Genomic DNA, 25,900 nt, shown 5'->3' on the forward strand with positions numbered 1-25,900 from the left:
GCGAGCGCTCCGAAAGCTAGTGGCTTTTGCTACCAAATAAACCTGTTGGACTTTAACCTGGTGTTGTGAGACCCCAGTCTAACACCCCCATCTCCACATCAGAAGCAAGAGAGACAGAGAGAGGTAATAAATGGCATATACTGCTCTGAAAATCACAGTATTGAAACCATGCCAATGCAATGACTTTAATCAGGCAATTGAGGTGGGCCTGATAGAATATGAACTCCCTGATTAAGGGCCACACTGATGGGCCAGCCAGGGAGCTTCTTGCTTTGTATTTAACCAGGAGTGTCAGTTCCTCTGGCACTCCGAGTATAGACAGCAAACTGAAAGCACTGTGTATGCTGTTGTCAAACTTGTAAGTAAGGGGGTTTTGGTGAAGGAATTTCTGCTTCTGAGGACTTACTACAGCCAATAGTTATGTTTTGCTAATACCTGGATATAAGATAGCAATATACCGAGACTTCTGTCCTCCCCCTCAGCTGTCTCCTCTTTTTTAATAATGTTACTTTTTCTCTTCATTATTCTACCTGAAGGAATGGTACTCAAAATATTAATACAAAAATAAAATACTGCCAATAATGGAATTCTGACAAGAGAAGAAAAAATATTGGACATCCCAGATGACCAAGCCGCATCTATACAGAGAACTGTTCATGCTGATGACCCTTTCCAAATATTCAATCTTGCATGAACTGGATAAATTATCTGTGAAGTGCGTTTTTAAGGAAATCAAGGTTCCCCTTGTACAGTTTGCATTTATATTGTATTATTGACATTTTTCCAAGTCAATGGTTTTGCAATAACTGGAACTGAAGCTATTAGTGCTCAGCATCATTATGGTGGGAGTCAGGTTTTTGGCATCGCACGGGCATGCACAGCAAAACACAGAAGCCCGCATTTCCCAATTCTCTCTGGATTTTCCACCCGTGTTGCCAATTTCTCTGATGGTGAACACAGGCTGAAAATCGCCCCCAAAAAAGTTCTTGCTAGAGGGCAGTTCAGAGAAATTAGGAGATGCGCTCCAAAATTATGTTCTGGAATAGAGGCATGCCATGTCATATAAAGGGTTGGGAACCACTGTTAAAAATGTTGTTCATATTAGAAAACCTTCTGGTCTGCAAGACAACAGCATGATAAAATCATCATTCTGAATTGAAGATTCCATTATAGTCAGTGCATGTCATGAGCTAACAGTCCTGCTGTGTAAGTTTCATACCAGTCACTTCTCTCTGACGGAGCAGATTTGATGGGTTGAATGGCCTAATTCTGCTCCTCTATCTTATGGTCTTTTGAGTTTGAGCCAGCCACGGTTACACGTTTCCTACAACACCAAAGGAATGCCGCTGTAATGATTCCTCGAGGCACACAATAAGCTGTGATACTTCACTTGCCTCGTTAGGTCTCAATTCATTTCAGCTTTGCTCCCAGTCAGAATCATTCAGCAGACTGGGATCGAATCTGACAGAGCAGGATATTTTGCAACAGGAAAGATCTTGGGAAGAAACTATAAGATATTCAGCCTGCATCAGAACTGCCCATGCTCTGGAAAACAACAGATTCCTATATTGCTGGCACGTGTGTGTCTGGTAGCCTTAAGTGGACAAGATGCACAGTGAAATTTTCAATACACTACAGGGAGATGCAGATTTATAGAAATCTAACTCAAAATACAAGATGCTGGAGCTCTTTAGCATGAATTCATTGATTGCGGATACAACTCCAGCTGTAGCTTTGAGACCCACAAGTCACTATAACCGCTCATTTGGTCGCAGCACTGATACATATTCAATAAAGTTTCAGGTGCCCTGTAACTCTGTCCACTAATTTTAATAAGCCTGGTCCAACACCCAGTACAGAATGTGATCCTGGTGCTAAATGAGTGCAACCAGCACCCTAGATCAAACTCACCTCAGCCCCAGATCCTTGGCATGACTCAGTGAGTGGGTCAACGACGCAGTCCTCGCCTGGCACCCTGATGACCCCTTTGGGCTGCCCGCAGTACCCCTCCCACTGCCTGAGCAATTCTGGATTCATATAGTGAAGATAAATGGGGAAGCCAGTCTTTATAACATCAAGTATGTAATGACTTTAATCAGGCAATTGAGGTGGGCCCGTTAGAATGTGAACTCACTGATTAAGGGTCAAATCGAGGGGACAATCAGGGAGCCTCTTGTTTTGTATTTACCCAGGCGTGTCAGTTCCTCTGGGACTCCCAGTCTAGACAGCTAACCGAAAACACTTTGTAGGCTGTAGTCTGGCTGGTAAATAAAGGGATTTTGTTGAAGAGACTTCTGCCTCTGAAGGCTTATTACAAAGCACTGGTTTTTCTTTCCATAGTTGATGAAGATATATAAAGTTAAGGAGGATAAAGATGAAAATTTTCAACTCCCAAGTGGACACCATCAAGTTGTCCAGTCCTCCAAGGGCAGGCAGTGTAACATATTAAGGGGATGGAGATTGCTGCAGATATTGCCGCAACTGCCATCAACAGGAGCTACTGTAACACTGCTGGCATGGGCATGTCACCGTCAAGTGGAAGGGAATGCCAGGGAGACCAAAACAAATAAATTGGGAATCGGACCATCAGCCAACATGGCTCACGGTTGAATTTTCAGACGGTGGTTTAAAATGTGACGTGCCGTAACACTTGGCATTTAATCGTGATCAATAAACTAAGCTTGGTTTATTGGTCTTCACCGCAGGGTGTCCCTGAGCGATCAAACCTTTTTACTCAGTTCACTTTCTTTTATATCGACAGCCGCGAAAGAGGAGCTACCCAAAACCTCAGGGCGGAGTCGTAAAGCCAGGAAGCAGCGGAGTGTGCGTATCGCTGATCCTCCCCCTATGCCCAGCTACATCCCACCACCTCACTATGTGCCTTATTCTCCACAAGTGTAGTGAGTATATATTGCAAAAAAAAACTCCCTTCATTCTTGCGGGCCTGAGTGAAATTTCAAACTTAAGATGGAAAAATCACAGAATTGTAGAATCCCTGCAGTGCAGAAGGAGGCCATTCAGCCCCTCAACCCTGCACCAACAACAATTCTGCCCAGCTCCTATCCCCTTAACATCATTTATTTACCCTGCTCGTCCCCCTGACACTAAGGGGCAGTTAAGCATAGCCAATCAACCTAACCCACACATCTTCAGACTGTGGGAGGAAACTGGAGCACCTGGAGGAAACCCCCGCAGACACGGGGAGAATGTGCAAACTCCACACAGACAGTGACCCAAGGCCAGGAATCGAACCTGAGTCCCTGGCACAGTGAGGCAATAGTGCTCACCATTGCACCACTGTGCACTGTACCAAAAGCTATGTTAGGACTGGGTTGAGTTTTTAAAATTTAATTTTACTTTTTCTGTTAATGTGCAACCAAATCATACATCTATTTTAGCTATCTGTCATCACTAATCTGTAATCGTTTCCATGGCGATGGACTCATGTATATTTACATAGGGCTGGATCCTATGGCCTGCTGCGGCCTGCAGTGGATCTTCTTCCTCCCACCCCAGCAGTGAAATCTGTGGCCACCTCACTTCTCTACCCTCAAGATGACAAAGGAGGGGCAGGGTATGGAGTTCATAAATCGCTTCCATTTCCCCACCTTCCACCATTCCCAGAGATGGCAGGAACAGGCAGCAGCCAAGGACATTTTTGTTTTGAGGGGGAGATGCAGTAGTTGGCCACTTCCCCTTCTACTCAGGGCCCCAACATTTTTGTTTAGCCTCACCTGAGTCTGTCGCCTCGGGTAAAATTTCCCTGTATGGAGTTGGAATTGCTCCCTCTGTTTTGGGCTTAGAACCATGGAATCCCTAGAATCATAGAATCCCTACTATGCGGAAAGAGGCCAGTCAGCCCATCGAGACTTCACTGACTCTCCAAGAGGCCTTTCTTCCCAGCTAGTGTTCCAGAAGAAATCCTGCTGCAGCTGTAAATCCTGCTTGTAGGTCCATGCATTGTTCACCACCTTCGATCCACAATAATGGGTGATAGGCCTTTGTATGGACCTGCCTCCTCCCTCCTTCTCCTTGCCCTTCACATCCCCAACCCACCAGTAGAACCTGCCGCACAGGAAAATCCAAGCCGGTGGCACTAAGTGAATGAGAAAAGACATTAAAAAGAACCATTTTCAGTGATACTAATTATTTGAGTACATTTGGACACATCTCTTCAGTTTTTGATGTGTTTTGTTAATTATTTTGTTAGTTATTCTGCGCCAGCTTGCACGTTTACATCGCCAATACAGTCACGTTTCTACTATTCATCTGGATATAAGATGTCAGAATCAACTCCAAACATTGCACACAAGAGGTCAAAAAATCATCGTCAGAGGCCATCGACAACAGACGATATTCCCTACTGTACTGGTGAAGCATACGTGGTAAGAAGATTATTTGCGTTCTACCGTTCTGCAAATTTTTTAATATAAGAACATGAATTGAGGCTAATCGTTGATGTTCGAAAATCGAGCTGCATAAGTGGAAATCCTTAAGCCTCTCTCATAAGGAGTCAGCCAACCCTCTGGTCTTGCTGCCGGCCTCCCGGCTCCCGTGCCGTGACCCCCATCTCACCCTGTGGCCTGGTTCTCTCGTCAGTCCTGGACCTCATATTTGTGCATTGCGGGCAGCCACCACCCCTGCCAAGGTGCTGCTGACCTCTGATTCACTCTCGAGAGGTGGCATGGGACTGATTTTTGCTCCCCTCAATCCTGAGAAAGGTCCGCTTGCTGGTCACTTAATTGACTGAGTGGTCTAATATGGTAGGCCTGCCCCAAAGAGGTGGGCAGGTAGTTCATTGAATCCTTACAGTGCTGAAGAGGCCATTTGGCCCATCAAGTCAACACTGAATCCCTGAAAGAATATCTTACCCAGGCCCTCTCTCCTGCCCTATCCCTGTAACCCCACACATCCACCTATCCTACACATCTTTGGACACTAAGGGAGAATTTAGCATGGCCAATGAGCAAGTTAGCATGGTCGATCCCCCTAACTTGCACATCTTTGGACACTAAGGGCAGAATTTTACCTGCACGCCTGCCCCGATTCTGGGGCGGGTGAGGCTCGGAGAACGCCCCAGGCGGGATCGTACAAAACTCGGGTGGATGTGCCTGTAAAATCTACCCTAAGGGGCAATTTAGTCTGGTCAATCCACTTAATCTGTACATCTTTGGAATGTGGGAGGAAACCCTTACAGATACAGGAAGAATGTGCAAACTCCACACCCAAAGCCAGAATTGAACTTAGGCCATTGGAGCTGTGAGGCAGCAGTGCTAATCACTGTGCCACCCATCCCATACAGTGGGCCTTCCCCCTCCGGTAGGGAATATGAAGTGGAATTAGACCATGAGACAAGTTAGTTTTACTCTACCGATGAAACTTCTGGTGTATCATTGCAATAGTAATCCTGCTTAGTACAAGAGGGGCCACAGATTCAGACACTTGGGAGTGAATTTTACTGTCCTGTCCACCATGGGAATCAGGACAGTGGGCAGACCATGGAAAGGTCCATTGAACTCGGGCGGGATTTTCTGGGTTTGGGGCGAGCGCGGTCGAAATTCCCTCCCAAGGTGCATGTGCTTGACTGAGGAGCCAATGGGGTGAAGCTACTAATTGTGGGGTTAGGACTGAGCGCCTCTAAGTCAGAATTCCTCTTAAACAACATCCTGATTCCACTTTCCCCCCATACCCCTTTAGCCCCAAGAGCTATATCCAATTTCTTCTTGAAATGTTTTGGCCTCAGCTACTTTCTGTGGTAGTGAATTCTACACATTCACCACTCTCTGGGTAAAGAAATTTCTCCTTATCTCAGTTCTAAAAAGGTTTATCCCTTATCCTCAAACGATGACCCCGAGTTCTGGATTCTGCCACCATCAGGGACATTGTTTCTGAATCTACCCTGTCTAACCCTTCTAGAATTTTGTAAGGTTCTATAAGATCCCCTCTCACTCTTTTAAACCCAGTGAATATGATCCTAATCCACTCAGCTTCTCCTCAAATGTCAGACCTGCCAACCCAGGAATTAGCCTGGTTAACCTTTGCTGTACTCTGTCTATAGCAAGGACATCCTTCCTCAGATAAGGGCATCAAAACTGCACACAATACTCCAGGTGTGGCCTTACCAATGTCCTATACAATTGCAGCAAAACATCCCTATTCCTGTACTGAAATATAGTATCACATGGGCAGTTTCATCAGATGTACTTTTGTAACTTACAGTGAAATAGCTGGAATAACTACACAATTAGGTGACTGATTTAATAGGTGATGTTTGAGAATGTCTTAGATCTTATTTCAAGCAATGACTTTGTTTACAATAAAGCCCACTGTCTCACAGATTGCTGACTAGCTCTCTCCATTGCTGGGAAGTGTAGCAGATATATATAGTGATTGCTGATCCTGTGTACTGAATGACTAACAAATGCCGAACCTGTACCTGGGTCTGTGGTTTCACCCAAGTAACTTATTTGGCCACTTAGACCTTTGAGAGTAGAAGCCCAGGTTAAGAAGAGAGAACTGCATGGTGGCACACTGGTTAGCATTGCTGCCTCACAGCATCAGGGACCCAGGTTGAATTCTAGTCTTAGGTGACTGTCTGTCTGGAGCTTGCACATTCTCCCTGTGTCCACATGGATTTCACTCAGAGCTCCAGTTTCACAGTCCAAGGGTGTGCAGGTTATAGAATCCCTACAGTGCAGAAGGAGGCCATTCGGCCCATTGAGCCTACACCAATAACGATCCCACCCAGGCCCCATCCGTGTAACCCCATATATTTACCCTGCTAATCCCCCTAAACACTAATGGATAATTTATCACAGCCAATTCACCCATGTCGCACATTTTTGGAGTTTGGGAGGAAGCCAGAGCACCCAGAAGAAGTCCACGCAGACATCGGGAGACCATGCAAATTCCACACAGTTACCCAAGCTGGGAATCGAACCTGCGTCCCCGGATCTGTGAGACAACAGTGCTAACCACTGTGCCACCATGCCTTTCCTTCCCCTTAATCATGGCTTCTATTCTTGAAGTTCTAAGTGGCCAAATAAGTTGTTTAGATAATGGTTAGGTGATTTGACCATTCTAAAGTGTCCTAAGATGTATAGGTTAGATGGAAAAGCAATGGGAAATGAGGGAGTTAAGGGTACAGGGTGGGGGGGAGAGTGCCTGGGTCTGATACCCTGTTAGAGAGTCGGTGCAGGCTCGATGGGCCAAATAGGCTCTACTGTAGGGATTTAATGATTTGTGAGGATGTTGGTACTCACCTATTTCGACTTCGGAGTGGAGAAATTGAATTTTGTTGAAGTTATGGAGGATAAAAAGTATGCGTCCTTTTTTGTTTCCAAAGCTGTCGGATCTTAATTGTTCCCTGGATCAGGCCATCGACGCCGCGAGGAACATTAGAAGAACCACCAGGAAAATGGTGCGGTCCCTCTCGTCGGATCTTTATAAAGCCAAAGCAATCCGAGAATGCCACCAATTATTGACCCACTGACCTCAGCGTATGCCATTTTGTTTAAGATATTCCTGAATCGTCTAAACGCTCTTGTAACTTACCTCAAGGGCACCACATACATTTATCTGTTGATGCAGCACTTTGTGTTTGCTGAGCCACTGTGTGAGTTATTTCATGTGCCGACTTACATTCTCCTCGGGACTCTGCGATACCTGTTGAGAGCTAACCTCGGCAGCAGCAGGGCTCATAAGTAAATGATTCCTGGGAATTTTCAAAGGGCAAAAAGTGAAGCAGAAAATATAATAACATCCTCCGTCCATGCGCAGCAACCCCATTGCAAACTCACTAACAAATCTGCTAGTAAATAGTACTCAGAGTTCACACAGATGGTACGTGCTGTGTTATTATGTAGCTGGAGGGTCACTTAGCATCATTTACCCACAAAAGGGAAGGTGGGGTATTCACAAGTGACGTTGTGAAGATGTAACTCCTGTGTCTGGTCATCGTGGGTTGTTTTCCAAATCAGTGGTTTAACTTGTGCCATTTTGTCTTGCTTGCACTGTCCAGGAATTAAGTCTGCCCATTACATTTTCCAAAATGTAACTGGTCATTAATCCTGCCTTCTTCATGGCTTGAGGGCTTGTGGCAGAATCTGCATTGTCCCTAAGCCAAAGTTTGATTTACACGGGCAACTCCATGAGGACACGCAACGCAGGCAGCTCACTCAGGGGACGGAATTTTACCGGCACGTCAGCCCGTACGATCCCACCCGAGACCAACGGGGAATGCTGTTGTCGGAGCTTCGCCCACCCCTGGAATCGGGATGGGCGTGCCAGTATAATTCCAGCCAGAGGCTCTGTACTCTTACAGACTTACCAAAATTAATTACCTTTGCCCTAATTATGATTTGAATGAACTCTACGGGCGGGATTTTCCGGCCATATTCGCCCCCATACCGGAAAATCCCGCCCCGAGGCCAACGGGTCTTTGCACAGTCCTGGCCCACCCACTACGATTCCTATGGCGGGCGACATGGGAAAATTCCGCCCTCTGTGTTCCTACAGATCAACAAATTGAATCCTTTTTGTCCTACTTAAGGTTTGAATGAATTCTATAGGTGACATTTAAATTTATCTTCCATATGTGTTTGAGTGGAAACCTGTTGAAGCTTGAGGTAAATATCTAAGCTTTTATTGAGCAAAGTGGTTGCCCTAATGCACTATGTGGTACCTCAAGTGGGCCAGAATAGATTTTACTATCTAATACACGCTTTAAGGTTATTCTGAAAAGTTGAGATTTCAAATTACCTCAAGTGCCAAGTATATATTCTGAACAGAATTTCTGTGGTACTAACTTCTCATGATTCCTCCTATTGGAACGATCTTCCAAACAAATATGCACTGACACAATTGTGTAACTTATATCTCAGCACTTACATGTTTTTTATATATATATAAATGGTCCTACACACTCTGTTAGTGGCTGGCTATGTTACATAACTCTGCAATGGACTGGTTAGATAGTGACCTCAGGATCCTTCATTATTATCCAAAATAACACAGACTTCATTCCATTCCTGCCACAGAGCAAAACAGATCATCTATTTTTGATGATCAGTCGCTCATTCCGAATCTAGGGCCGGGATTCTCCGATGGCATGCACCTCGTTGCCACTGTCAGCGAGAATGGAGAATTTGGCTCTCAGCCAAATCTCCATTTTCTGCAACGGGACTGGAAAATCCCAGCAACAGCCGAGGTTGGAGGGTTCCAGCCACATGTCCTCTAAGGCTCATTTCAATAACCTAAACTCGTTGCTCCTCAGGCAAATGCCCTTTTTGTCTCTGCGTGTGGATCTTTAAGTCAAGGACTGGTTTGTGATCAGGCTGTGGTCCAGGGTCTTGCTTTAACATTGTTACCAGTGGGTGTTTATTGTAGATTTGCTGCAAAGGGCTTCATTTCAGGTGGGCACTGCCACTATATCAGATCTCATAACAGGTGTTATTACTTGCTGCAGTCTTTCATTTCAGTGCTGGCAAAGCCAAACTTATTGCCCATCAATCTCTCCTGCGATGTTGTTTTGTTGTGCATGGCCGATTTGTGACAGTGCACACACCTTTTCAAATATTGCTGCACAACTGCACACTTCAAGGGACTAGTTGTATGCAGCCTGCACACGAACTTGCTGCACAGTTGCACAGCCGGGTTGCCCTCTCCTAATTGCCCTTGAGAAAGTGGCATCGAGAACTTTGACAACTTGCTAGGTCATTTCAGATGGCATTAAAACTCAGCCACATTGCTGTGAGTCTGGAATCACACATAGGCCGTCCCAGATTAAACAGCCAATTTCCTTTCCTAAAGAAACAGAAGACCACAAGATATAAGAGCAGAATTAGGTCATTCTGCCTAAGTTTTCTCAACCCCATTCTCCCGTCTTTTCCCGTAACCTTTGATCCCCATATCAATCAAGATACAGTCAGTGAACCAACCTCCGCAGCCTTCTGTGGCAATGAATTCCACAGATTCACCACGCTCTGGCTGAAGAAATTCCTTCTCATCTGAAGGGTCGTCCCTTTACTCTGAGGCTTCGCCCTTGGATCCTAGTCTCTCCTTCTAATGGAAGCATCTTTCCCGCATCCACTCATTCCAGGTCTTTCAGTATTCTGAAATTTCAGTGAGAACCGTCTTCTAAACTCCATTGAGTACAGACCCAGAGTCCTCAACCATTCCTTATACGTCAAGCCTTTCATTCCTGGGATCATTCTCATTAACGTTAGTGAAACAAATGGTTTTTCACAACAATCCATTAGTCACATGATTACAGTTACTGACACTAGCTTTTTATTTAAGATTTATTTAATTACTGGAATTTAAATCCTGCAACAGTCATCATGGGATTTGAACTCCTGTCTCTGGATTATACATCCAGTAAAATAACCACAATGTTACTGTTCCCAAATGTCATTTTGTAAGAATTATATACTTCATTAAGCGCATGCCAATAATCTAGCCAAAATCTCCATCTAGATAGAGTGTTTAGGTAATTTGAACCATGTTTAGGAGGTCATGGTGTCCAAAGGTACTTTGCTTCTCTTTCTGGGTCATTTTCCATGGCTTCCTGCAGAGATTGGTCAATTCCACTTTTCCTAACTGTATAAATCCAATTATATTTCACCAACACATTATTCCAGTTATGTCTTTCAAAGCACTTATTTTGTTCAGGCTCCTTTACAGCAAAACAGTCCGAACGACTGATAGATTGCCTGAGAAACGTTTGGGACATGATTTTCCAGCTGTGTTCACCCCAAGACTGGAAAATCCCGCCCGAGGTCAATGGACCTACGCATGATCCGTGTCCCGCCCGCTACGATCCCCTTGGTGGAAATCCCACCCTTGATGTTCTTCGACCACTTGTATTTTTTTTTGAGTAAGTTACAACCTCTGAAGAGGAACACCTCTGATTATTGCAGTTGAGAAAATTGTCTTTTATAAAGACTTACAATAAAAGCAAAATGTCACGGATGCTGGAATCTGAAACAAAAACAGATAATGCTGGAATATCTCAGCCGGTCTGACAGCATCTGCGAAGAGAGAATAGAGCCAGCATTTCGAGTCTGCTGTCAGACCTGTCGTGTTTTTTCAGCATTTTCTGTTTTTGTTTTACAAAGACTTGTTTCTTTTACAATTGAATATTTGTGTGCTTTCAAATGTCTTGGAGTTTATGTACAAATGTTCGGAGGCACAGATCAAAAGTGGTGCTTGTTTTAACTTAAAGATGTAACCAATTGCACACTGTCCATTACCAGTCTGTATACTCAACAGTTCTATCTTGTATTTTTGTGTGTGAACAATATCATTGTCAACTTCATTTTATACCAAATAACTGATTCACACGCCAGTGCAACAACTTCCATCTGACCCGCCACTATGTTTGTGGCATCTATTAAAGGAATGTAGTTCTTATATTCTTGGGATTTTTAAGAATTAATTAAAGTATGCAATAACTTCTGCATGACTGAAGTCACCAAGCATCAAAAATCAGGGAATGCCATAGACTGGATGGTTAGCTTTGGAAAATCAGCTTTTCAAAGCATTTCAGAACCTAGTGTCCCCGGCTTTAACATTATCGTGAAGCATAACAGAAAACATTACAGCAGATTCTACCACCATTGGATGGCACCAGATTAACAGAGACCCTTCTGGGTTGCTACAAGGCGATTTAATGGCCTTTCATTTCAGTTTTGCACTGTTTATTCTTAAATAAGCCACACACAACAACACCCGATAATGGGAATAACAGTATGAAAGCCTGTTGCACACATTGTGAAGCATTATTTATTTTATTCCAGATATTGCTGGCAGATTGGATGATTCATTGTTCATTCACATCAATGAATGTTCTTGTAAATTCTGCCACAATTAACAACGTGCTCCCAATGTGCAGTGAAAGGACCTCTAAATGACACATAATCCAGCATAATTTCTCTTAAAGAAGCAGAAGCGGTTTTTACTTGAACGTAGAAAATTAATGGACAGGAAAAGGCCAATTGGTTCATTAAGCCTGCCCCACCATATCAGAATGGCTGGAGCATCATGGCTCAACACCTGCAGCCATGGTATCGCCAGCGAAAGCGTGTAAAAAAAAAAAGAGAACTCCCAGAACCAACAAGGAGAATAATACCCAGAAAAATTATTCTCCAACTACCTTCAGTTGATTGATACCAATTGGGGAGATCCTATGAACTAAATGTTATCCTCTTGCCTTCTTTGTGATGTGAGCTGTTCCATTGTCAAGGACCTGCCCAACTCCCTTTGAAGGTAAAATAAGTCGCAACAAATATCAGAAACTTCTCATCCCTCCCTAATGTTTGACATTTCACTGTCCCGAATTAAATAACAGCTAGATTCAGTCAATCCATTCGCGGGTCTGTATTTTCTTTGGACATACTTTAGACCCCTGTTATTTGCAAAAGCAGTCATACACTAAACATTCCGCATTTCAAAGGTCTCTTTTCCTCTTGAGTCCAAGTTATAGTGTAAAGGATAGAGCATTGCTTTTCTTTTGTGATGTTTAATTGAAAACCAGCCTCTTCAGGCAAAGCTGCTACTCTGTCCTTTTAAGAATGGAAACGCTTGTTTCATTAGTTAGCTTTTCTTTCAGTAAGTATGAACCTACCCCTTTCTGAGAATCATCCTGAAATGTGAGTTAGTTGCAAGATTAAACAAGTATTTTTTTTAAATCAATGAACACAAGCAATAAGGAATGTTAACCGATCTTGTATGAAGTATTTTTAAGGATATTTATTATAATTTTTGTAATAAATGTGATGTGAATTAGTACAATTTGGTTACTTGCGCTTTTCTACCATGTTTTTATCCTGTAATGAATGGATTTTTTTATTGAAATAAATTGATCTTCTAGAAGCAATGTTGTTTATTGCAATTTTTGTTGCTATGACTCATCTTTCATTCCCTCGCCCTACAGTATAAATATCTCCCACTTTCTATGCCTTTTAGCTTTGACAAAGGATCATCTGGACTCGAAACGTCAGCTCTTTTCTCTCCTTACAGATGCTGTCAGACCTGCTGAGATTTTTCAGCATTTTCACTATTGGTTGTTTATTGCAATGTTATGTAGTCTTTCTCTCTCTCCTCCCTACTAATATAACATCCACTTATTAAGATCTGATACAATAAATGTGTCCAAAATATCAGTTCCTATGAGAAAGAAAATTTAGCTTTTTTTTAAAACCCTTTTTTTAAATTCATTCATGGGACATAGGCATTGATGTCTAGGACAACATTTATTGCCCATCCCTCATTGCCCTTGAACATCTTGCTCGGCCATATCAGAGGCAGTTGAGAGTCAACCACATTCCTGTGGGTCTGGAGTCACATGTAGGCCAGACCAGTTAAGTACCGCAGACATCTTTCCCTAAAGGACCCTAGTGAACCAGATGGGTTTTTCCGACAATTGACGATGATCATCGATTCTTAATTCCAGATATTTTTTATTGAATTCAAATTCTGCTGTCTGCTGCGGCGGGATTCGAACCCACGTCCCCAGACATTTTGAATCATTTGACACTGCCAAAACCAATAGTGCATGAAATGGATAATTGCCAGGTTATGAGAGAAGGAAATAAACTTCCAAATGTCAATATGATTAGAAGAGACAGAGTCAATGTAGTATTGCTGCTTTATGTTTATAAACCTGTCCTGGTCTCTCAGTGCCGACACTATAGTTAAGAAAGCCCACTAATGTCTGTACTTTCTCAGAAGACTAAGGAAATTTGGCATGTCAGCTATGACTTTCACCAACTTCTATAGATCCATCATATACAGCATTCTTTCTGGTTGTATCACAGCTTGGCATGGCTCCTGCTCTGTTCAAGACCAGAAGAAACTACAAAAGGTTGTGAATGTAGCCCAATTCATCACGCAAACCAGCCTCCCATCCATTGACTCTGTCCACACTTCCCGTTGCCTCAGCAAAGCAGCCGGCATACTTAAGGACCCCATGCACCCCGGACATTCTCTCTTCCATCTTCTCCCATCGGAAAAAGATCCAAAGTGTGAGGTCACGAACCAACCAACTCAAGAACAGCTTCTTCCTGCTGCTGTCAGACTTTTGGATGGACCTACCTTGCAGTAAGTTGATCTTTCTCTACACTCTAGCTATGAATGTAACACTACATTCTGCACCCTCTCGTTTCCTTCTCTATGAATGATATGCTTTTCATAGCACACAAGAAACAATACTTTTCACTGTATATGAATACGTGACAATAATAAATCAAATCAAAAACTGAACTGACCATGTCCAAAATGTGAAACTAGACTAAGCCACTCATCATAGTCATCCATTGCAAATTTATAGCCCTTTGAATCATGTAGTCATTGTCTGAGAGACACATTCCCCTTCCAGAGCTAACACAATAAAAAGCTTCTCATTCACATTGCCTTTTGGCCAAACAATATCCATTAGTTCAACTGTTCTATTTGTGTTAATTTCAAAATCATCCTGCTATTCAAGGTGGCACGGTGGCACAGTGGTTAGCACTGCAGTCTTACAGCCCCAGGGACCCAAGTTCAATTCCAGCCTTGGGTCTCTGGAGTTTGCACATTCTCCCCATGTCTTGCGTGGGTTTCGTCTGGGTGGTCTGATTCCCAATTACACTCCAAAGATGTGCCAGTTAGATTGATTGCCCATGCTAAATTGCCCCTTAGCCTCAGGGGGACTGGCAGGGTAAATATGTGGGGTTACAAAGATAGAGCCTGGGTGTGACTGTTGTCAGTGCAAGCCTGAGAGGTCAAATGGCCTGCTTCTGTACAGTAGGGAGTCTATGATTCAAATTTAAATGCTCTCCCCACTGCTGCTATCATAGTTCTGTGGCTGGTATTACAAAGCATGAACAGTTAAAGGAACATTTAATATGTCACATTGAATCGTAGTCCAGCTGTTCTCATCATTTAACATATAAAATATTTATGAAGCATAAAGTTCAAGCACTCAATACATCTATCTATGTTTTGCAACAAGTGGGATTTTTCAAACTACTGCAATATCCTTGGTTCTGCTGGCTGATAATCTTCAGGAAGTATACTAGAGGTGATAGGCTATCACATCATAAGATTTTGTACTTTTTGTGTGTGACCTGGAACTCTGAATGCATGCTTCAATTTTCCAGCCTTTTCTTATATCTTTTAGAAAATTTTCTCTTTACATGATTTCTCTATTTTTAAAAGCTATTCTGGGCTGTGCTATCATTGGTGTTTCTGGTAGAATATTCATGGCCTACCCAATCCTCATGAGAAAACAGATCACTTCACTTCAGTCTTCATTCTCATGCAAAAGCCCATTACCATTACAGGAAGTTATTTTCCACATCTTGTTGCAAGCCCTCGTCATTGTGAAAAACCTTGCTCAGCATTTCTCTGATCTTTCCTGCTTTTGTGAAAAAGCTCCCATTTCACACATCGTTCCTTGTAAGCTTGTAAGCCTCGCATCGTTTCAGGGAACTTCACATACAAAAAAATTATGTAAACTTTCAAATTCACACAGTGGTTAGCACTGCTGCCTCACCGCCAGAGACCTGGGTTCGATTGCCAGCTTGGGTCACTGTTGGCGCGAAGTCTGCACATTCTCCCCGTGTCTGCATGGGTTTCCTCTGGGTGATCTATTTTCCTCCCACAGTCCGAAAGGCATGCTGGTTAAGTGCATTGGCTGTGCTAAATTCTCCCTCACTGTACCCGAACAGGCGCTGGAGTGTGGCCACTAGGGGAGTTTCACAGTAATTTCATCACAGCGTTAATGTAAGCCTACTTGTGATACTAATAAATGAATAAAAGTAAATAAATAAATATTAAAAATACTTACTGTGTATAACATGCTGGTTTTGATAAAATGTAATGGGGACAGGAGAGAGGTTCATAGTAAGCAGTGTACCTGCTAATATCTGATAAGCATTACTATAAAAGACATGTTTTACGGCATGACGTCTTGCAAGATGTGCTGTCCGTTAGATTATTCCATGGAGATAAATGACAAGTTTTAGAATAGAATTGTTATTTTCCATACTAAAGATAGAAATTAATGGCATAGGGCGAACTGAACTATTCTTGTTTTTTTTATTTTAAACTCAGTGTAACATTTAACACTCTGGCTGTGGGATGTTTGTGTTAAACCCACAAATACAGACCAATCTGTGGTGGAAAGGATGCTTTTAGAAATCTGGGACAAAATGAACAAGTCACTTGAACAAGTGTGAATTTGTTAAGGGAAGCCAGCATGCATTTGTTAAAGGAAAATCACATTTAACTCACTAGACTTTTTTGCTAAGGCTGCAGAGACAGTTTATGAGGGCAATGTGGCACAATGGTCAGCATCGCTGCCTCACAGCACCAAGGATCCAGGTTCGATTCCCAGCTTGGGTCACTGTTGGGGGGTCTGCATGTGTTCCTCGTGTCTGTGTGGGTTTCCCCTCTTTGGTTGTTCACAGCGTACAACCTATGTACTCTGTGAGCGGTATGCTTTGTCTGTAAAGGGCGCAAGAAACAATATTTTGTTGTATCCCAATACATGTGACAATAATAAATCAAATAAGTATCCTTTGAAGCACCTGGTAGTCTTCCAATGATCAAGTATCTGGAGTTAGAAGATTCCCAAGCGTCCTTAGGTAGAGATCGAAATGTGAAAGTGGGGATTGAAGACTGGTGCCCTTGCGGGGTGTTTTGAAGATCTGGCAATGCTACCGCAAAATCACCAGCGTCAGTGTTATTGCAGAGGCTGTTCAGAGAGTTTGTGTCAATCAACAAAGACCAGAGAAATATTGCAGTGACCAATTCTACAAGCAATCTCATCAGATTCAATTTATTTGTCCGTTTCAGTACTAGTACCGCGAAAGTACAGTTTGTGCTTGAACACTTTGAAAGCAGAATCTGACTTATTTTAACGGGGACATGGGGATCAAGACAGACTAAATTCTCAGATAAATAACTTCAATATAAATATGACTTGACACAGTGATCGTATACAACGGCAAAATAAGCTCTTTGCGTCACAAAGCAGTCAGTGCATCACACAGCCTTCGCTCTGGTAACTCAACAAGCAGCGAGGCCGGTCGATAATATGCCTTTGAACAAATGGAAGATGTAGCAATGCCCAGAAGAGAGAGAAAAAAAAATTCCTCAATAACCACAAACAAGCTTAACACAACATCACAGACACGGGGCACAGACGCTCATAAATTAAAGGAGGCTGCTTCACATTTTCACCAGTGGACTATACAGTAACAAATGGCATACACACTACACATCTCAGTGCATAATGTTCACGTCGATACTAACCAATGAAACGGCATTTTACTAAATACAATACTGAAATACCATTGGCCCTTTTTTTTTTGCAAGCATGACTTTTGACACTACACATTAAAGATGAGGAATACTTCTGTTTGAACATTAGTGGAGGAATGTGTTCGAGAATTTGGATTCAAATACCATCCTCAGCAGAAACGATCTGGCGTTACTTTGTCACACATAGCCTTGGTCCGAAGCAAATTGGGATGAACTCTGTTCCACCTCTGGGATAAGCAGTCTCCAAAGGCAGCATTGCATTGAATATTAAACAATCAACCTCATGCTGTTATGGTCGAAGACTATTAATGAGACATTTCTCATTCATAGTCTTCCCAATTCTAACTCGGTGCGTTACTGTTTATTCATCGAAAATCAAGCCTCATGCAACTGGTTCCTCCACTAATAAAAATGTACACTAAATAAACAAACATAACTCTACCATTTACACATGTCCTAGCAGTACTCAGAGCATCCTTATAAGATTTGGTAATTACAGTATTATGTAGCTTTTTATTTGTCTCAAAACGTTGCATCCATTGTTAAACAGGTTTAGCTAAGATCACTAGCCTTATTTTTTTTAGCTCAATGCATACATGTTGAATTACAAAGGTTGCAACACCAAAACTTCACAGATAATAATATTCTCCTCATTGGGAAGGAAACATTTGTGAATAAGAGTGTGTGAACGTCTTGATGTATGGCTTCACTCTTAGCTGCTAGCTTCTTCATCTGGCTTATTCATTTTCTTTAAGGAGTTAAGTAACTTCTGGGGAGTGAGGATATGTGTTGATCCTGCAGTTGTTGAGACATAAGCAGTGTTAGATTGGTGCACATTGCAAAATTATATTCACAAACTGAGTTAACGTAACTTCTTTAAAATAATGTCTTAAAAATGCAGTACCTCTTTTCCTGGTGTATTCATAAGAACATAAGAAATAGGAGCAGGAGTAGGCCATCCAGCCCTTCGAGCCTGCCCCGCCATTCAATAAGATCATGGCTGATCTGTCGCTGCTCAGTTCCACTTTCCCGCCCTCTCCCCATAACCCTTAATCCCCTCTCTTATCAAAAACCCATCAACCCGCGTCTTAAAAATATTTAGCGAGGCAGCCTCCACCACTTCAACGGGCAGAGAATTCCAGAGATTCACCACCCTTTGAGTGAAGAAGTTCCTCCTCAACTCCGTTCTAAACCGCCCCCCTTTTATCTTGAGGCTGTGCCCCCTAGTCCTACTGTCTTTTTTGAGCGGGAAGAGTCTTTCCACCTCTATCCTATCCATCCCATTCATCATCTTATACGTCTCAATGAGATCTCCCCTCATTCTTCTAAACTCTAACGAGTACAAGCCCAGTTTATTCAGCCTCTCCTTATAGCTCAACCCCCTCAACTCCGGTATCAGCCTAGTAAACCTCCTCTGCACTCCCTCCAAGGCCAAAATATCTTTGCGCAGGTGCGGCGCCCAAAACTGCACACAGTACTCCAGCTGCGGCCTCACCAATGCCCTATACAGCTGCAGCAAGACCTCCCTACTTTTATATTCAATCCCCCTCGCTATGAAGGCCAGCATCCCATTCGCCTTCCTGACCACCCGCTGCACCTGCAAGCTGGGTTTTGCGACTCATGCACAAGGACCCCGAGGTCCCTCTGCACCGTCGCCTGTTGCAGTTTTTCGCCCCGTAAGTAATAGTCCTTCCTACCATTCTTCCTACCAAAGTGGACCACCTCACACTTGCCAACATTAAATTCCATTTGCCATTTCCTGGCCCATTCGCCCAGCCTATCTAGATCCTTCTGCAGACTCTCCACACCCTCCGCACAATTTGCCGTTCCCCCAATCTTGGTGTCATCAGCAAATTTCGACACCCTACACTCGGTTCCCTCCTCCAGATCATCTATATAAATGGTAAAAAGCTGAGGCCCCAGCACCGACCCCTGGGGCACTCCACTAGTCACCATCCGCCAATCCGAATAGCACCCGTTGACCCCCACTCTCTGCCTCCTATTGGACAACCAATCCTCTATCCATGCTAACACCCTACCCCCAACTCCATGTCCCTCGACCTTCTGCAATAAGCTCTTGTGAGGTACTTTGTCAAACGCCTTCTGAAAATCTAGAAAGACCACATCCACCGGCTCTCCCCTATCCACCGCCCTAGACACATCCTCATAGAACTCCAGTAAATTTGTCAGACACGACTTCCCTTTAATGAAACCGTGCTGCGTCTGCTCTATCAAGCAATTCCCTTCAAGATGCCTCGCAATTTCCTCCTTAATGACAGATTCTAACATTTTACCTACCACAGACGTTAAACAAACCGGCCTATAATTCCCCGCCTTTTGCCTGGCACCCTTCTTAAACAACGGCGTAACATTAGCCGTTTTCCAATCATCCGGCACTTCCCCGGAATCAAGCGACGTTTGGAAAATAACCACCAAGGCATCCACTATCACCTCCGCCATTTCTTTCAGAACCCTCGGATGCATTCCATCCGGTCCTGGGGACTTGTCCACAATCAGCCCCCTCCAGTCTGTCGAGCACCGCCTCTCTAGTAACAGTAATGTCATTAAGACCCTCCAGTCCTACCACCTTTCCATCGCTAACACCCGGCAAATTATTCACGTCCTCCTCCGTGAAGACAGAAACAAAAAAGTTATTCAATACCTTAGCCATATCCCCATCCCCTACCACTAGCTCCCCTTTCTCATCCTCTAAAGGACCAACATTCACCCTAGCCAGCCTCTTCCTTTTTATATATTTATAAAAACTCTTGCTATCCTTTTTTATATTAAGCTTTAGCCCAGCTTCATAGTTTCTCCTACCCTTCTTTATCAACTTCTTTGTCAATCTTTGTTGACATTTAAACTTCTCCCAATCCTCTTCTCGCCCACTACTCTTAGCTACTCTAAATTCCTCCGCTTTTAGTTTAACACTTTCCTTCACCTCCTTCGTTATCCACGCCTTATTACCTCTCCTCCTACTATCCTTTTTGACCATCGGAATAAATTTCCGCTGAGCACCAAGAAAGATCTCCTTAAAGATCCTCCACTGCTCCTCAACAGACCCTCCCTCCAACGTGCTCCCCCAGTCCACATTCGCCAATTCTTCTCTCATCCTACCGTCCTAGTTTGGGGGCGTTTAAGAGGTCTGTGGATAGGTTTATGGACGAAAAGGGATTGGTTTAGGTTAGTGGGTCATTGTTGTTGTTTTTTTTTTAAACTGGTCGGCGCAACATCATGGGCCGAAGGGCCTGTTCTGCGCTGTAATGTTCTATGTACTCCCCTCCATTCAAACAAAGGACGCGTGTCCGGGAACCCACTTTCTCCTCCTCCATCTGCACCAGAAACTCCACCATACAATGATCACTCTCCCCAAGAGGATCCTTCACCACAAGGTCCCTAATTCTACCCGCCTCATTACATAGCACCAGATCCAAGATAGCTCGCTCCCTCGTCGGCTCCAACACACACTGTTCGAGGAAACTATCCCGGCAGCATTCCAAGAACTCTTCCTCGAGCCCCCCGCGTCCAACATGGGTCGACCAATCAATATGCAGATTGAAATCCCCCATAACTACGGCCGTCCCATTCCTGCACGCCGCACTTATTTGCGCGTTAACAGCCCGCCCCACCTCCAGTTCATTATTCAGGGGCCTATAGACGACACCCACCAGCGTCTTCCTCCCTTTGCTGTTCCTAATCTCCACCCATGACGATTCCACCCTCTGCTCCTTGGCTCCAATATCATCCCTTGCTACCACCGTGATGCTATCCTTAATCAGCAGAGCTACACCCCCCCATTTTCCCTCCTGCCTATCCTTCCTAAACACTTGATAGCCCTGTACATTCAGCTCCCAGTCCCTGTCACCCTGCAGCCACGTCTCTGTAATGGCCACCAGATCGTATCCATTTGTGTCGATCTGCGCCACCAGCTCATCCACTTTATTCCGAATGCTTCGTGCATTCAGATAAAGTGCTTTCATCCCAGCCTTCACCTGGACCCTATTTGCCGTAACGCCACCAACTATACTCATGCCCCCTACTCCCTCTATTATTGGGACATCCTCGGCCTCTTCCCTTACATATACCCTCTCCTTAACTTTAGACCTTGTACCATCACCTACCCTCGCACCCTACCCCCCCCAATTAGTTTAAAGCCCTGTCTACAGTCCTCTTTACTCGATTCGCCAGCACTCTGGTCCCAGCACGGTTCAGACCAACCCCATCCCGCCCGAACAGGTCCCACCTACCCCAATACTGGTGCCAATGCCCCATAAATTCAAACCCATTCCTCCCACACCAATCCCTGAGCCACCCATTCACTTCCTTAATCCTGTCAACCCTACGCCCGTCTGCACACGGTTCAGGCAGTAGCCCAGAGATAACCACCTTGTTGGTTCTACTTTTTAATTCCATTCCCAGCTTTTCATACTCCCTCCCCAGATCCTCAGTCTGCATTTTGCTTACGTCGCCGGCACCCACATGTACCACAACGACCGGGTTCTCACCCTCCCACTCCAGGTTCCTCTGCAGCCCAGCTGCGACATCCTGTACCCGAGCACCAGGCAGACAACACACCCTTCTGTGCACTTTGTCATTGTGACAAAAGACAGTGTCAATACCTTTCACCCCACTATCCCCAATCACTACTACGTTCCTTTTCTCCCTCTCTTTGCCTATGTCCTGCTGCATCACTGTACCGTGTGCAGTTTGCTCACCAATCTCACCTGCCTCGTTCTCGTCCAGCCTGGAAGCAAGAACCTCAAACCTGTTATGCAGATTAAGAGGCTGAGGCCTCCGCTCCTCACCCCCCTTCCTCCTCCCAGCAGCCCCCTCTTGTCCTTGACCCTTAGAGTTAGCCAGTCTAGGGGGGGTGGATGTCACTTGCACCCCATTGACAATGGCACCCTCTCTCCCCCTGATGAGCCTCAGTGTCTGTAGCTCAGAGGCCAGCTCATTTACCCTGAGCTGGAGCTCTTCCAGCAACCTGCACTTACTACAGACATGGTCACTGGGATGAACCCTGGGGTCTACCAGTTCCCACATCATACAGAAACCACACATCACATGCCCCTCCATTATTCACTGTAGTAGTTTTGAAAAAAATTTTTTTTTTTTGTTTTTCAAATGAACTCACCTGGCCTTTTTTCCTTCCAGCCCTTTTTGATATTAAGCCCTAGTAGCTCACTCTGCTTCCCACTCACTCCGCTGCCCGCTCAGACGCTGCCCGCTGTCTACACCAGGCCTCCATTTAAACCTGGCGCTGATTTAAAGCTGATGTCCCACAACTGCCTGCTAACCACTCCCTCAGAATTCTTAAAGCAGTAAATACAATAAATAAATGCTTTAAACAGTTCTACAAAGAACAAAGTGCTTTAAACTTATTTTAAACAGGTTTTTAACAGGTAAAATCTTAGCTCTCTCTCTGCTCCTTCACTCGTCTGCTCCAGCAAACAATGGAAGGCTTCACCGTGTGGTCAGTTGATATTTAAAGCTGATGGCCCACAACTGCCTGCTAACCACTCCCTCAGAATTCTTAAAGCAGTAAATACAATAAATAAATGCTTTAAACAGTTCTACAAAGAACAAAGTGCTTTAAACTTATTTTAAACAGGTTTTTAACAGGTAAAATCTTAGCTCTGCAGTATTTAAATATTGTCTTGTCTGCTTTGTAATAAAATCAATGACAGGGTAACCTACAAACTACAAAAGGTCGTGAATGAAGCCCAAGCCATCACACAAACCAGCCTCCCATCCATTGACTCTGTCTGCACTTCCTGCTACTCGGTAAAGCAGCCAGCATAATTAAGGACTCCACACACCCCGGACATTCTCTCTTTCATTTCCTTATGCTGGGAAAAAGGGTACAAAAGTCTGAGGTCACGTATCAACTGACTCACGAACAGCTTCTTCCCTGCTTCCATCAGACCTTTGAATGGACCTACCTTGCATTAAGTTGATCTTTCTCTACACCCCAGCTATGATTGTAACACTACGTTCTGCACTCTCTCTTTCCTTCTCTTTGAACAGTATGCTTTGTCTGTATAGCGCACAAGAAACAACACTTTTCACTATATACTAATACATGTGACAATAATAAATCAAATCAAAATCAAATCCCTGCTAACCATAACACTTCACCCTTGTTGATGAAGACACTTAACCCCAGTTGATGATGACACTTAACTCCTGCTGATGATGAGACTTAACCCCTGCTAATGAAAACACTACAACTGATACTTGAGGCAAAGGAATACTGCAGATTTAATAACACTGCAAGTAATTACTGGAACTCACAAAGAATTTTGTTATAAAGAATGAGAACTTTAATGAAATATTTTAAAATCTTGATTTTAACAAGAAGACATTTTTATTAGCAAGATTTTTTTTAAACTGTAAGGAAGAGATTTTTAACCAAACATTTTGCATTAACCCTTTTCAGTAGCATTTCTCTGCAGAAATACACACATTTAATTTTTTTATCCAATGTGTCGATTTATTTCTTTTTAACCATGAAATATTTTGACCAGATACGATGTAATTTTTTCTTAAATTTTGCATGCAAGAAAAATGCCTGAAAAATCTTTGTTGTATTCAAAGGGTTAAGTGGAAAAGTCTGAACTGCAAAAGTATTAAATAATAATTTTAATCTTTTTCTCATATTTAAGAGATGTTGCTTAAAAAAAAGTTACAAGTTGTACAGACAGTTCATTACTCTAGAAGATACTTAGAATAATGCAGTTGTGAAAGAAAAGGTTTGGTAGAGTAAACAAAGAAAACCCTTCGAAAGCGAAGAGTTTCTTTTTGACGTTTTACTTTTTATTTGCCTTTTTCACTCCTCTTTGGGAGCCTGATCCTCAAATGTAACCCTAGAGGACTCCCTGAAGTCCGGGTGTCTCAGGTCCATGAGAAATTTTGTAGGAGTTATAATGTGGGTAGAACCTGTGAGAGAACAGAGGCCAGCTAACACCCTTACAACACGCCAATTTATGCCCATATTAACTTTCCTGGGAAGAGAAGACAAGTGTGGGGTAAGTATACATGCAAATTTACACGAGGTTTGTGTCTTTCTGTTCTCACTGGGTTTCCGCCCCAAGCTGAAGGTCACTGAGGGGAATTCAGAGAAACTCTGCCTTGAAGCCTGGAGTAGGCCCTAGCCTTGGACCATGGGTTGAGCCGTAGCCTCAAGGCAGAGGACCCAGAAGTAAAGGAAGGACTCAAACAAGCTTACACAGAGCCACAGAACAACCACTGCTAGAGAGAGCAGAAAACAATTGTAGTTAACAAGTTTGTAACAGCGGAACAACAGCAGCAATAATATGCACATAAACCAATATTCAAGAGAAAAGCAAAGCACATGGGCACCAAAACACACCATCAACATTATGCATCAATTTTTGGATTACAGCTAATAGTTGAGCATTCATTCTACATACATTATTGAAATAAATATAGCAAATGAAAGGCGACAGTGTTTAATTTGATTACATGAGATGACCATTTGAAGAAAATGTATTTAAGCTGACTTACCACAGTTAATAAAGTGATGGCTGATTCTTTGCAATACTTACCTATTAGCACCTCCCACTTCCCGTTGGCTTGTGTGACCTCATAAGCACAGCGCATCTCAGAGCAAGAGGTACCTCCAATGATGAAGATGATGAGGCGTGGCCCTGTCCTGTACTCCCCTGGGGTTTTATTCTTATGCCAGTGGCCATATCGGGCGCTGTGTAAAGATCATTCAGAGAGTAACGTCAAAAATCTCAATCATTCTCTGCAATCAACGGTCACACTCTTTGGCACAGCCCGCCTCCATGAAGGTCAATACTGCAAAACTATCCCTAACGCTATATCCTTAAAATTATCATTCAAAAGTATGTGTTTTTCCAAAGAATCACTCTTGGATTCAATACTGCAGATTGATTCTCTCCAGTTCAAATATGTCCAAAGTTGAAAAGCACAAAATTTAGACTATTCCGCCACCTTTTTTGTTCTTTCATCCCTCCTTTGGCCCTTTATTTCTCTTGTTCAATTCTCTTCTCCTCCCTCTCTCTTCATTCACTCTCCTCCTTTTTGTTTTCTCTTCCTGTGCTTCAGTTCTGTTTTGCTTCCTACTTGCTATCTTCTGTGTCTTTTCATTTCAGCTTTAATACTCATGACGCCTCTTGTACAGACTGAAGGGAGCTAGAGCTTGGAGGCAAACTTTGGATGGATAGTGCACTCTGGGGGAGGGAGGACTATCTAATTTAATGCCAATTTGTGCCAGTACAGGCACCAATCAATAGGGATATTCTTGCTGCAGCACTCGACATGGTCTTTCTTATTCTCCCCAAATCAGGCCCCTGAAGTTTGCACATTCTCTCCATCTCTGCGTGGGTTTCCTCCGGGTGCTCCGGTTTCCTCCCACAGTCCAAAAATGTGCTGTTTAGGTTGATTGGCCACACTAAATTAACCCTTAGTCAAGGTAAATATGTGGGGAAGCTTTGTAGTCATCAGTATATAGGATAAAACCTGAGGAAATAGCAAGGTCAGATAGTCAATGGTGCTAGTGATTTTCTGGGTATATGTCATGAGTGGGATTGTTGATGGTGCAAGC

At 43.5% G+C, this 25,900-nt stretch overlaps 2 protein-coding genes across 8 annotated transcripts in view; one reads left to right on the forward strand and one right to left on the reverse strand.

Annotated features, from left to right (window-relative positions):
- Positions 1–12,873, forward strand: part of akna (AT-hook transcription factor) — a 168,322-nt gene extending 155,449 nt beyond the window's left edge. For 4 of the 5 annotated variants that reach the window (XM_080211889.1, XM_080211891.1, XM_080211892.1 and 1 more), the window contains 3 exons: positions 2,762–2,900; positions 4,211–4,385; positions 7,346–12,873. In XM_080211889.1, the coding sequence (XP_080068015.1) occupies positions 2,762–2,900; positions 4,211–4,385; positions 7,346–7,492 (461 nt within the window). In that variant the 3' untranslated portion in view covers positions 7,493–12,873. Of the gene's footprint in view, positions 1–2,761; positions 2,901–4,210; positions 4,386–7,345 lie in introns of those variants that run through there. The other variant, XM_080211894.1, reaches the window with a different exon arrangement.
- Positions 12,874–16,806: 3,933 nt separating this feature from the next.
- The window catches only part of stxbp1a (syntaxin binding protein 1a), a 118,295-nt gene continuing 109,201 nt past the window's right edge, over positions 16,807–25,900 (reverse strand). Inside the window, exons 18-20 of one of the 3 annotated variants that reach the window (XM_080212490.1) lie at positions 24,876–25,030; positions 24,121–24,246; positions 16,807–18,102 (exon numbers count right to left, since the gene is read on the reverse strand). In XM_080212490.1, the coding sequence (XP_080068616.1) occupies positions 24,137–24,246; positions 24,876–25,030 (265 nt within the window). In that variant the 3' untranslated portion in view covers positions 16,807–18,102; positions 24,121–24,136. The remainder of the gene's footprint in view (positions 18,103–24,120; positions 24,247–24,875; positions 25,031–25,900) is intronic. The other 2 variants (XM_080212491.1, XM_080212492.1) reach the window with 2 other exon arrangements.

Source organism: Carcharhinus amblyrhynchos, chromosome 25 (genome assembly GCF_965287045.1).
Source record: "Carcharhinus amblyrhynchos chromosome 25, sCarAmb.v2.hapA, whole genome shotgun sequence".
Taxonomy (NCBI): domain Eukaryota; kingdom Metazoa; phylum Chordata; class Chondrichthyes; order Carcharhiniformes; family Carcharhinidae; genus Carcharhinus; species Carcharhinus amblyrhynchos.